General features: G+C 44.8%; 1 protein-coding gene across 1 annotated transcript in view; it reads left to right on the top strand.

Moving 5' to 3' along the window:
- The first annotated feature begins 2,738 nt into the window (after window positions 1-2,738).
- hdac11 (histone deacetylase 11) overlaps window positions 2,739-14,256 on the top strand; it is a 28,711-nt gene continuing 17,193 nt past the window's right edge. The window contains 5 exon segments of the mRNA XM_042339559.1: window positions 2,739-2,884; window positions 5,623-5,709; window positions 6,872-7,020; window positions 7,815-7,915; window positions 12,196-12,312. Coding sequence (XP_042195493.1) covers window positions 5,663-5,709; window positions 6,872-7,020; window positions 7,815-7,915; window positions 12,196-12,312 — 414 coding nt within the window. The 5' untranslated portion in view covers window positions 2,739-2,884; window positions 5,623-5,662.

The following is a 14,256-nucleotide window of genomic DNA, read 5'->3' on the forward strand; positions in this document are numbered from 1 at the left end:
TTGTGTTGGGATGTCTGGCCCTGTGCTCTGACTCTTCGAAACTGAACATCCCCAAAGTCCTACTGCCCTTCGCTCGCAGCACAACCATCAACTTCACTCTGGAGGCAGCGGAAGGATGTTATAAATGGTAAGGCTTGAGGGGGGGGGGGGGGGGGAGAGGGGAGAGGGATTAATCCCAACGTTGGATGACTGTCTGGGACCGCACCTGTATCTGGTGTTGGCTCTCTGTTGGTGAATGGCAGCCCCTGAGCTTTGAGACTCACTTGTTTTACAGAGAGAGAGAGAGAAGCGAAACCCACAATGGCTGTGCTCATTTTCATTCGCTTTCGCACACGTGCAAATGGCAGCCACATGGCTGCTCCCCCCCCCCACCCCTCACCCCCCCCCACCCCCCCTCACCCCCTGACAACACACACACAGCACAACTCTCTCTCTCTCTCTCTAATAATCTTTGCATTTGATATAGCGCTGTTCACATCGGGAGGACGTCCCAAAGCGCTTCACAGAACACACTGTAAAGTGAAGTGACTGTATATTTGTGGGCGAACGCGGCAGCCAATTGCGCACAGCAATGTCCCACAAACAGTCGTGGATTGAAAATGACCAATTTACTCTCCCACCCTCTTCCCCCCTCTCTCCCCCTCCCTCCCCCTCTCGCCACCTCTCACCCCCTTCCCCCTTCTCTCTCCCTCCTTCTCTCCCTCTCTCCCCCTCCCTCCACCTCTCCCCCTCTCTCCCCCCTCCCCCTCCCTCCAAATCTGCTTTACTGACCAACATACAGAATTGTCTTAAAATGTGCTTTTCCCCCTCTCGCACACACACACAGTGTATGTGTGTGTGTGTGTGTGTGTGTTGACGGATTGAGGGGAGAGAAGGAAGAGAGTTATTTGGTGTAAAAACTTATATGATCAAAGTGACCTCTCTATTTAGGACTTCTTGATGCACAGTTTTGCCCACAAAATACACAGTCGATTCGCTTCGCAGCACATCCCGCGAAGCGCTTTGAGACGTCTCGAAGACGTGATCAGGCGCTCCATCAAATGCAACAGCTGTTATTATTATCTTGCCATCGTGATTTTTTTCCTTTCTACTCTCCCGTCCTCCCTGTTCCCTCGCTGTCCATTTTTATTGATAGTAATATATATTATTTCCCATTCATTCAACGTTTCTTTTCTAACCGCTAAATTGTTTTTTTTTCTTATCAATTCTTCCAGCTGTCACATTCTTCTGTGAAAGAGAGGAAGAACATGTTTTCCCCCCAACCCCCGAAACTAACATGCAATGCAATAGTATTATTATTATTATTATTATAAATGTGGAAACTACCACAGTATGCGGATAGCTAATATTCCTGCCAATCTCAGAATGCAGAGTGGCCAAACAGTGGAACACAAAAGATATTTAATTCACGAAAAGAACCCTCACAACTCATTCGCAATCCAATCGCTCGTTTAAAAAAAAAAAAGGGGGGGACTTTGTATTCCGATCTTCACTGTTACAACGTGAGAGCGACCATATGGACCGGTTAAGTGCGAATGCTGGAGGAAGCCATTTCATGGGGAGATGGGCCTAACGCGTGTTGGTGCCCAAGAGAAAGAAGCAGATGGCTCTCCAACAAAACGACCCCCTTCCCCCCCCACCCCCCCCACCGCACGTTATTCTGTTCCTCCTTCACTTCTGGGTTGAAGGTATAGAGACGCAGAGTTCCCCTTTATTAGACCGACCGCCTGTCCTACCACAACAGACGGTGCTGCACAGGTGAATTCACAGGTAGGTCCCGAATAGACTCGGCCCAGGATAAATGATGTTGATGTGGTCCCCAATGTCATGACCGTTTCCTTGACCGGGAGGCGTTGTGTTGGGGGATTGGACTATGAAGACGCGGCGGTGGAGGAAAAAAAAAATCACTGTTTTTCGACGTTATCGTTAGTTACCCCCGATCCGGGGGGAAGAAGATGGGAGAGAGAGAGAGAGAGAGAGAGAGCGGTCTGGAAATTGGAGGACGGAAGAGCACTACTCGGCCAACTTCAGCATCTCGGCCCGAATTGGACCAAAAGGATCATAAAGCACAAAACAAGGGCCGTTAACCGTTAAATGTGCCTCTTGTCTGTCTGTCGCCTCCGCCACAGGTCCCGCTCACTCCCTCCGTCCCTCCGATGGAACGTTCCGCGCGAGTACCTCCCGAGGACTTGGCGGCAAAAACAGCCGAACAAATACTGACTGTGTTTCCAACTCCTCTCCCGCAGTCCAACACACAGTCACTCCACAACGACGGTGAGCGCTTCGAGACGTCGCGACGCTATATCAAATGTAAGGATTATTATTATTATTATTATTATTATTATTATGGGGGAAAAGGGGTGGACTGTTGTCCATTGTGTGTACTGTACATATCTGACCCTCGGTATACTGTACACGTGTGTGTGTGTAGTGTGTACTGTGTGTGTGTACTGTGTGTGTAGTGTGTACTGTGTGTGTAGTGTGTACTCTGTGTGTGTACTGTGTGTAGTATGTACTGTGTGTGAGCACGTGACCCGCTGTGGGTTTGGGGATCACGGAGACAGTGACGTGTGACGTGTGACGCACAATGTGAGCGCCGCGTCACTGCGTGAGGTGTACCCGCGGGGCCCACCCCGCCACCCCGAGCCCGAGCCCCCCCCACCCCGACACCCCGAGCCCGAGCCCCCCCACCCCGACACCCCGACACCCCCCCCCCCACCCCCCGAGCCTCGGCTCGTGTTCGGCCTGAGGTGACAGCGGGACTCCCCCCCACTCCCCCCCCGGAGACAGCGCTGTCGGGAGGCACAGGGACAGGGGCTGAGGGCCGCTCACACACCACACGGCGGCTGGAGAGGCTGTGGAGGAGCGCGGCCACTGCCGACAGGTAACCTGTGTGTGTGTGTGTAGTGACTGTGTGTGTGTGTAGTGACTGTGTGTGTGTGCAGTGACTGTGTGTGTGTGTGTAGTGACTGTGTGTGTGTGTAGTGACTGTGTGTGTGTGTGTAGTGACTGTGTGTGTGTGTAGTGACTGTGTGTGTGTAGTGACTGTGTGTGTGTGTGTAGTGACTGTGTGTGTGTAGTGACTGTGTGTGTGTGTGTAGTGACTGTGTGTGTGTAGTGACTGTGTGTGTGTGTAGTGACTGTGTGTGTAGTGACTGTGTGTGTGTGTGGCTGTGTATACACACTGACACACACACTGACACACACACACACACTGACACACACACACACTGACACACACACACTGACACACACACACACACTGACACACACACACACACACTGACACACACACACACTGACACACACACACTGACACACACACACACACACTGACACACACACACAGACACACACACACACACTGACACACACACACACACACACACTGACACACACACAATGACACACACACACTGACACACACACACACTGACACACACACACTGACACACACACACACACTGACACACACACACACACACTGACACACACACACACACTGACACACACACACTGACACACACACACACACACACACACTGACACACACACACTGACACACACACACACACACACACACACTGACACACACACACAGACACACACACACACTGACACACACACACTGACACACACACACACAGACACACACTGACACACACACACTGTGAGGGGGAGAGGAGAGAGGGTATAAAGTATACACATAACGATACAAAAGGGATTTTGTTGCAACTCTTCTGCTGTTGTGATTTCGAAGGCCTTCGTTAATTGTCCGACCCTTGGACTTGGGGCCAAAGTCACAGTGAGGACCGGTGTCTGGGGAGTGTGGCCGTGCGCAGGGCCGCCCGCGTGTGTCCTTCCTCCCCGGTCTTGGGAGACATGTCAAAGGCCGGGCGGGCGGGCGGCTGGGACCTGCCGTTCCCCTTCTCGCTATCGTTGCTGGATTTCAGTGCCAAAGGACAAATAACAACCCCCCGCGCGGGAAGCGGTCCCAAAAACTGTCGAAACAACTCCCGGCAACGTTTCCCGTTGTTCCCGCGGACGCTGCCCAGCGCGGTCAGCGGGCGGAATACTTGTAGGCGAACTCGGCGGCCAATCTGCACCGCACCACGGCAGGGGTGACCTCCAAACCGTCTCGAGGTGCCGGCCCTTAGTTTGAGGACCGTTGACCGGAGCAGCGCAGGTCCTGTGTGTCTGCCTCGGGCGAGGGGTTCGGTTACGATGCTTTTGTCAACTGCGGGTGTTTTTTTTTTCGAGATAAACAACAGATCGCGATTCGTGGAGTCCTGTAGCTCAGTGGTTAGAGCACTCGCTTTGCGAGTGAGAGACCTGAGTTCAATTCCAGGCAGAGGGTGAAACCTTGGGCAAGTTTCCTTACTCCACACAGAGCCTAATAATAGTCCCTCCAAAACCAAAACCAATAATAAATTGGTCATTTTCAATCTACGACTGTTTGTGGGACATTGCTGTGCGCAATTGGCTGCCGCGTTCGCCCACAAATATACAGTCAATTCACTTGACAGTGTGTTCTGTGAAGCGCTTTGGGACGTCCTCCCGACGTGAAAAGCGCTATATCAAATGTAAGGATTATTATTAAAGCGCTGCTGAAAATACCATTGGAAACGCCTGTCCTTACATATCAAGTTTCGCCCTGCAAAAATACACGGCCACTCCACTTTACAAAGTGAAGCGCTTTAAGACGTCCGGTCGACGTGATAAGACGCAATATCAAATGCAAGGATTGTTCGTATTGTTGTTTTATTGTTTAAGCACAATAAACACCGGGGTAACTAACAATAGTTGGAACAGTACCCACTGATCGAGACCAGATACAAAGTGAAATTCTGGAATAAACAAAGGTATCCCTGTAGTAGAATTATAGCCGCACTCAAAACATTCTTACTGAAGTTACTGTGCTTGAAAGAACTGCCCAATGAATGTCAGAGGCCTTTTTTATACACACAGTATGATGAATATACGTAATTGTGCCATTGAACACACTATTATTAAGTGCAGGAATGAGCCTTCAGGCTTACTGGATTAATTTTATCTCGGGCCCTAATCCAGTCTAAACTCTGCTGGAACATTTGACTGTATTTGCTTATTAAGATATTGCTAATCGTGAAGCATTTTAACATTTATTTTTGTCCTGCTTCGAGGGCAAATCAGGTATTTCAATTTACTTGCCTTTTGTTTTCTTTTGAGACCTTTTCCCGACGTGAAAAGTGCTATATGTCAAATGCACAGATTATTATTTATTATTATTTATTTCAGCGCCTTGGGACGTCCTCCCGACGTGAAAGGCGCTCTATAAATGGAATCTTGTTGTTATTATTATTTATTATCCATCCAGTTATGATAGTTGAATTGAGCTCATGGCAAAAATCTTTTCACTGTAAATGCTTACATTTTATTTAAGGTCATTATAAGTAGAGATCACGGTATATTGTTGATGTGTAAATCAAATAGCATGCTGGACATTTAGTCCAATATTTTTGATTTGAGGCTTGAGGTAAAAGACGACGGCTGCTTTTTCAACGGAAAACAAAATATTTCTAATTTGTAGATGCCTAAAAAATATCCAATGAAAGATTTGATGATTGATTTTATTGATTGCAGGAATCAGCATTTTTAACGGAGCAAGAATGTGAAGACAAACATGGCCGAAGCAGTAGTTGAAGAGAGTAGATCAGACAGAGGCAGCCTGTAAGTGTCAGAGATGCTGTTTCTCCGAGTTTTAGTCTGTGGTTTCATCATGGAATCCTGCAGCACATAAGGAGGACATTTGGCACATCTTGCTTGTGACGGCTCTTTGAAAGAGCTACCCGAATAGTCCCACTCCCTCGCTCTTTACCCCAACTAATCCCACTCCCCCGCTCGTGCGTCAGAGCCCAACACATTTTTCCTTTTCAAGTACCTATCCAATTCCCTTTTGAAAGTTATTATCGAATCCTCTTCCATTACTCTTTCAGACCGTGCGTTCTGGATCGTAACAACTCTCTGTATCAAAAACAATTCTCTCCCCGCTGGTTCTTTTGCCAATTATCTTAAATCCGTGTCCTCTGGTTGCTGACGTGCCTATTAGAGTAATCAGTTTCTCCCCTATCTACTCTTATCAAAACCCCTGATTGTGCTTATGGAGCTGGAATTGGTTAGGAGCAAACTGAATGTTGCTAATGAAAATCTTTACCGGCTTAGGTTAGTCATTACATTGAGTTGAATAACAGAAGTTAAATGCCTACACATTTGTGGTGTTTGGGTTTCGGGAGATGATTCATGGGCTCGGCCACCATGAAGATTGATCGGTGGCTCAAAATGAGATCGTTGGGTCGTTAGAAAATCGACTTCCAAATTAAGACTGTGTTTTAGGACCGTTTACCAAAATTCTGTACAATTGTAACTCTGAAGACCGTGGTTTTAAATAAACATAAAGAATGTGAAGCCACTCTGAATGACATGAGGACACTGGCTCACTGATGCTCAGATTGTTTGGGAATTGTGTCTGAAGGAGATGGTGGAAGTTTCTCTAAAATGTTCAAGATTCACAAACACGTCGTTAATTCAGCTGCCAGTCAGCGGGGCCCATTTGTTCAGAGAAGAACAATAGTTTTTTTGATAGTTTGACAAAACTGCTAGAATCTCTCCCGAAATCCCAATGGCCTTGAATAGTGGAGAGAGGAGAAATATAGTACAGGTACAATTTCCAGATGTGCTGCTAATGCTGTTTAGCTGTACCATGAGTTTCCTGTATGCCATAACTCCTCTCCCCTCCTCATTTTCTTTAAAGTACAAGATTTATTCAATAAAATTTGTCCTTTTTCTTAGATAAAAAAATCTTAAAATTTCCTACCTTTCATTTTTTGTAAAGGACACAACATTCTCAGCTCTACCTTGATATTCCACAAAGTTCCTGGCCGATTGTCTACTCTCCCGGCTACAATATCTCATTCCTCGGTCTGGAAAAACTTCATCCCTTTGATTCGGGAAAATGGGGGAAAATCATCAAGTTTTTGAAAGGTAAGTCGCTGATCCACATTTTAATTCGAAGGATCGTAATTTGAATTGAAAAACATTGACCCAAATTAAATGGCACTCGTGTTCGCTTGTCAAATTGTTCCATGTGGAATTTCTTCTTGTGTGGTCAGGAGGGAGGACACAAAGGATAATTGTTAGCTTCTGTTTTTTGTACTCCGAACTCAAAATTGGCTTCACCATTTCGCCCACAAAACTGCAAGCTTTTTTTTCTTCCTCTTTTTTTTCCCACTAGGGTTCCTTCCTTTTTTCTTTAATGATGCAATGTGCCGATGTACTTGATCGCTATTAATTTAAATGCTCCTGTAGCGCCCGCCTCACAAGCGAGAGGACCTGGGTTCGATTCCCCCGGGCAGAGCGAAATGTTAGGCAAGTTTCCTTATTGTCTACCTAGCACTAAGTAGGAACCCGGGTTGTTAGTCGATTGTCAGATCACTTTTCCGGGGGTAATAATCCCTTGTGGTACGCTGCTGTGTGCGATTGGCTGCTGTGTTTTGCCCACAAAATATACAGTCAATTCACTTTACAGTATCTCCTGTGAAGCGCTTTGAGGAGTCTCAATGACGTGATAAGGCGCTGTATTAAATGCAAGGATTATTTTTATGATTTTTGTTACAAACCATAAGGGAAATGCAACACTGAGATTTGATATTTCACTGAAGATTATTGCACTTTTAAACACATTTCCTCTGCAGAGTCAGTTTTCATGAGCAGCCAGAAGGCATTTTGATCTAATTATATGTGAAAAGATTATGACTTCTGTGTTTGTGGGTGTTTAGAAGACAAGCTGGTAGAAGATGACACACTTGTTCTTGCCCGCGAAGCAGAGGAAGAGGACTTGCTGGTGGCACACCCAAGGCAGTATCTCAATAAACTCAAGGTGACTCCCTCTCTTAATAATAATAATAATAATAATGTGGTCACTCAATCCACGACTGTTTGTAGGATACTGCTGTTCGCAATTGGCTGTGGAATTGGTTGGAGAACTCACCTCCCAAGCGAGAGGACCTGAATTTGATTCCCAGGCAGTGTAAAACCTGCAAAGGAAAGCAAATTTCCTTACTCCACATGCCTCTGTTTACCAAGCTGTAAGTTAAAAACCTGATTGTTAGTCGATTGGCGGGTCGCTTTGGGGGGTAATAATTCCTTGAAAAAAAATTCCTCAATCCACAACAACAACAACTTGGATTTATATAGTGCCCTCCACGGCGGACGGCGTCTCAGAGCGCTTTACAGTTTAGGATCCCGGGGCCGAGCCCGGGGGAGGGGGAGAAGCCGGGGGTGAAGGGGAGGGAAGGTGACCAAAGGCGCGGTCAAAAAGAAAGGTCTTCAGCAGAGACCTGAAAATGGGAAGAGAGGGAGCGAGGCAAAGGGAGTGAGGAAGGGAGTTCCAGAGCCTCGGGGCGTAGTGGCTGAAGGCACGGCCGCCGAGGGTGGAGCGGAGGCCTCGGGGGACGAGGAGGAGGCCAGACCTGGAGGAACGGAGGCAGCTGTTTGTGGGACACTGCTGTGAAAACTAAAGACACGTGGAAGATTATGCGTGTGTCGTGCGTGTGTGGGGTGCATGTGAGGCGTGCGTGTGGGGCGTGTGTTTTGTCCATTCTTCTCTTGTCTCAGTATTGTCAGGGTGCAAGCACTGTCCAGCTTCTAAGGAACAGAAATCATATACAGCAGTAAAGTTAAGTTCGGTCTCATCCTTGATCCATCGTGTCTTTCACATAAGACGGCAAAAGTAATTGTTTCTTCCAATAACAGCTCGGCAGAAATGTGAACAGGAGCAGCTGAGAGTAATTATGAGATGCTGCGTTTTTGCCTCTTGTAGCCTAAATGCTTTTTTTATACACCAAAGAACATCCCCTATTTTTCCTGACAGATTTTATGGATCACATTTTCTTGCTTTACGCTGAGAAAGAAATAATGAGTTCCTCAGGGCACCTCACACGAGGACTCAACAAGCAGCAAAGTTGCTGTGAGTTGGTTACAGCCCGCGGAGTGGTGTATAGGCTATCTCCTGTAGCTTCTTATCATCTGTTCAGTCTATTACCACCTGTCAAGTAAATTTAAAATAATTCTTTGCTAAATCTTTTTAAATCTTTGCAAAACTGTGCCTTGTGAGCTCACGGCATTCTGCCTCGGTCACGCTTCTCAATCCAAGGTGTGGTGTCATTGCGTTTCGCCCACAAAATATACCGTCAATTCACTTTACAGTATATTCCGTGAAGCGCTTTGAGACGTCTTAAACGACATGATCAGGCGCTGTATCAAACGCCAGGATTATTAAAAGGATTATTATTTATAATTTATATTTTCCAGCTCCCCAGTAGCTTAGCAGAAATGCTGCTTGCTCTTAGCCACACATACCAGAATAAATAATAAATAACAATAAATAATCCTTGCACTTGGTACAGCGCCTTATCACGTCGTTGAGATGTCTCAAAGCGCTTCACAGAATATACTGCAAATTGTGTACTGACTGTATATTTTGTGGGTAAAACGCAGCAGCCAATTGTGCACAGCAGTGTCCCACAAACAGTCGTGGATTGAGTGACCGAATCATTTATTTACTTATTTATTTATTTGGGAGGGATTATTACCCCCAGAAAGTGATCTGCCAATTGACTAACAACCGAGTTCCTACTTCCTGCTAGGTAAATAGAGCCGTGCGTGCGGAGTAAAGAAACTTGCCTAAGGTTTCACCACAACCTGGCCGGGAATCGAACCCAGGTCCTCTCGCTCGCAGGGCGAGCGCACTAACTCCTATGCTACGGGAGTCCCAACACAGCATGGAAGAGGACGCTAGTTTTATAATGTCGCTAATGATATCAAGGTGTGTGGGCAGCTGACTCGTGAAAGGAATATTTAATAGCACTAAGGAGCATGTGAACAGATTAACCAGATAGATTTACATGATGGCAGCTGGGTTTCAATATGGACAAATGTGAGCTAATAAGGAACTGGAGATTTGATGAAAGGATGTTCGTGAGAAATGGGAAATGTATTTTTGCGATTGGTTCTTCAGCAAATATTTCCATTTAATGTAAAGCTGCTGTGAACAGAGCTAGATAAATAAATTAATCTGTGGTATATAAATGTGTTACTCTGTATAATTCACCAAGCTGCTGTTGATTAAAATAATTTCTGTCTCTAATGATAACACCAAGTCAAAGAATAGTGGCTATTTAATAATGTGAGTATTTTTTATATTAACAGCTTCCGCTGTTTAAATGATGTACATATTTGAGGCTGCATTGTTCAAATAATATTGTTGCATTTGGTTAGGATATTAGGATAACTTACAAATTGAGCCTCACTTTTATATTAAATATGAAGCACAATTTGGGTCTTACTTAATCTAATGTACTTTTTTTTTTGACAAGCGTTTCCGAAGCCATTTTCGTTCGGAACCACATGAGTCAAATATCATCAGTTTGGTTTAAATCCTCGGAATTCATAATACGAAATTGCTGTCATTTGCCCTGAGTAATTTAACTGTCCCCATTCTCCCTGTCTCTGCTTGACAGGAATATTCCTCAACATGATGTATGATTTGTTTAAACTACTGTCCTGACAGCTAAAACTAATTCCTTCATTGTAACATCCATTTTAAAATCCTGTGAATATATATCTTTCTTCACCTTTTTTTTTTGCTGCGTGCAGAATAATTTCTTTGATGGCTTATGAGGGGTCTCCCAGTAAATCTTTCATGTGTTTCTGCCATGTTCCTATTTTGTGTGAATTAAATCTGTACCTGGCTGAGGATTGTGTTGTGGAGTTTTAATATTTCTTTTGCCTGCGGTGATCAATAGCGGTCCAGAATAATACAAATTTTATAACAATATAATAATAATTCCTGCATTTGATATAGCGCCTTATCATGTCGTTGAGACCTCTCAAAGCGCTTCACAGGATATATTATAAAATGAATTGACTGTGTATTTTGTGGGAGAAACTTGGCAGCCAATTGCACAGGTGAGATCAGCTAACATAACACAGAGTAAGGGTTGAACTGGGAACCTTCTTGGTCTGTCGGACTATTACTCACCTGCTTGTGACTTTATAACCGAGTTATTGATGTCCCGTTATTTACAATACAATACAACTTTACATTGATATGGTGTCTTTCAAGTTGTGGGGATGTCCCAAGGCGCTTATTTTAAAGGAGAGACAGAAAAAAATTATTGCTCACAGAACCCGTGGACTGTTTTACTTTCATATAAAACATTACAGGTGACCCATTGCTGTAATGTCATTTCTCATTGTGAATGGAATCTGCAGTATTGGCTCCCTCGCCTTTTTATTGCTGTGCGAAATATCATTTTGGTTTGTGCTGCAGTAAATCCTTTGTCTGCTCCGCTAGAGAATTAATGTAAAAATACAATCATGGCACCAATGTTGTTTTTCATTGTTAGGAATGTGCAAGAGTGGAAATGGCCATTGAGAACCATCTGGTCAGTCAGTCCCAAAGTTCATTTCTTTTTAAGAAAAATAATCCTAGACGTCTTTCTCTTACCCGAGAACATATTTTGTGCAAACAGCTATCCAGTTCCAACTCCCTCTTGAACTCGCTGAAGCAATCTGCAAAAGAGAACATTTTGCCCCCAAACTACTAAATGTTTCCTTTGGTACCAATTAATAACTCTCAGCCTTCGTTATTTTCCCTGATATAAAATTACCGTGTTTATTGGAAACCAAACCAATTTTCGCTCACGGACAGGCGAATGATTTGTATGTCAAGACCCCTGTGGGGGAAAAATAAGAAATTAAAGATTTAACATTGAGTGAATGGAGCTTTGTTTCCTCTGTGAGTTCATTGTTTAGGCAACAGCAGAATCTATAATAATCCTGAACAGTGCAAGAACCAAACAACCAATTGCGCACAGCAGTGTCCCACAAACATTTGTGGAGTGAGGGACCAAATTATTTTTATTTTGAAGGGATTAATACCCCCGGAACCGCGATCCGCCAATTGACTAACATCTGGGTTCTTACTTACTGTAGGTAAACAGGTGTGGAGTAAGGAAATGACTTGGACGATTTTAGAATTGAACACTGATTCTCTGTTTTAACTGAATCTAAATGTTCTCTCAATGGCCTCCAGTGTTGTATGAAGGTACCTCACAAGCATCTAATCTTGTGTCTTTCTTGCATCTCTCTTTATAGTGGTCGTTCATTGTAGCAACAATCACAGAGATACCCTTGGTGGTATTCCTCCCTAACTGCCTAGTCCAGAGAAAGGTCTTGAGACCGTTAAGGTTGCAGACTGGAGGAACAATTATGGTAGGACATTTTTTTATTTCGTTCAAATGGGGATGTTCACACGAGAAGAGAAGGTTGAGGGTAATATGATTACAGTTTGTAAGATTCTGAAGGGACTAGGTCATGGAGACCATGATAAGCTGTTTCATCTTGTACTGAACAGTACAACCAGAGGACACGGTCCGTGATTGAAGTGGGTAAATTCTGAACAAATGTGCCGAAACACTACTCAGTGAGCAAGTAGTAAATGTTTGGAACAGGTTCCCTGGGGAGACGGACAGACAGTGGAAGCAGAAAGTGTTGTTTGTTTCAAGAACAAATGAGATTGATTTCTGTTAGAAAATCATATCTGGGGTATACAGTGTATAGTTTGGGACACGACATGTCAAGCGACTGCCAGGATGGTGGAAGGTGAACTGGATGGACCTTGGTCTTCTTTCACCCAATAATACTTATGTTCAATTAGTCTTACTTCCGGTAAAGGCTGGTTCTGCACCAGGATTCTCTGTGAGCGCGAAAGATTCATGACTTATTATGGCGCGAGCGTGAGAGATGTGCGTATTTCACACAAGCGGAAGAATCACCTTCTCTGATGAAACGTTGTTTATTCTTAAGCAGCAGAACGCTCCTTTTGAAATATTGTGCACAACTGACAAATTATGTTAAATGACGATTCGCACGGGTGAATTATCACCCCAGCACTCAGCAGAAAAAATTAATTCCACTGGAACTGAGAGTTAATTTAGGTGCCGCTGTTCAAAGCTGTGGAACGCATTTGGCCCATCCACTCTGATCTGCAAAATCTATAAAATTATATTCAGCGCTTAATGAGAAATGCCACGTACAAGTGTAGCTCCAAGAGATAACGGGGGCAAGGCACTAAATTTGGTTAGATTGCTTTGCTGCACAGCACAACACAGAGCTTATTAATTTTACTTTCCTTCAACAATGCAAGGACCCTGAATGCTAAAATGATGTAGCAGGCATATTATAAATTCCCATCATTTCCTGCGTTCATTCTGTTGACTGATGGTTGACAGTGAAAATGCAGGTTTCGATTTGCTGAGATCTGCATCTGAATCTACACTGTTAGCAAAAGCTCTGTGTACCTTCAATGTCATTGGCTTGTCTTGAGTGGCTTCCCAGAGGTGCTGGCTCAGCCACCCTGGGTCTCAAATGTTTTTTTTTTCTGAAAAAAAACACACACACACACAGTATTTTGATGTTAAAAGGGGCGTGAGGAAATATTTAATCGCGCTCGCTCTTTCGGATGCTAATTGACCTCTGCAACTTTCGGACATGAGTGTTTTTTTTTCTTGGGAGTTTTTAAAGTGACTGCTCACGTCGAAATGTCTCCCGAGTGCTTCACGAGTATGGCTCGACAACAACAACAACAACAACACGTGACACCTACACAGCGCCTCTCACATGGGGAGGACGTCCCCAGGCGCTGGACAGTCAGGGATTTGGACCCGAGCTGGGGGTTGGGATCAGGAGGTGGTGGGGGGTGGGGGTAGGAGGGTGGTCGAAGGCACAGTCGAAGAGGAGGGTCTTGAGACGAGCCTTGAAGGTGGCGAGGGAAGGAGATGACAGATGTGGGTGGTGCAATGTTGGGGATTTTGAGATTTTACGAACCCGCATTGTAACGGGGTTTTTCTATAATCAACTGGTGTGGGTATTGACTGTTTTTGTAGTCATGTGGAGGCTATTAATGCCAGGAAAGCACCTGCAAACAGCCATGATCTGAATGACCAATTAATCTAGGGCTTTGTTGCCTGTGATAGAACAGGAGAGACGCTCTCTCTCTCTCTCGCTCTCTCTATCCCGTTAGGATTGTGGGATCTCTTTAAAGTCAAATTTCTAATATTCATCATTTATTGTTTTAGATCTCTGTTCAGGGTTGGATAATAAATGCAGACACGCTCACTCAGTGGTGGTTTAGGAAAGAGCTGATGGTAGCAAAAC

Source organism: Callorhinchus milii, unplaced genomic scaffold, assembly GCF_018977255.1.
Source record: "Callorhinchus milii isolate IMCB2004 unplaced genomic scaffold, IMCB_Cmil_1.0 Scaffold12, whole genome shotgun sequence".
NCBI classification, from domain to species: Eukaryota; Metazoa; Chordata; class Chondrichthyes; order Chimaeriformes; family Callorhinchidae; genus Callorhinchus; species Callorhinchus milii.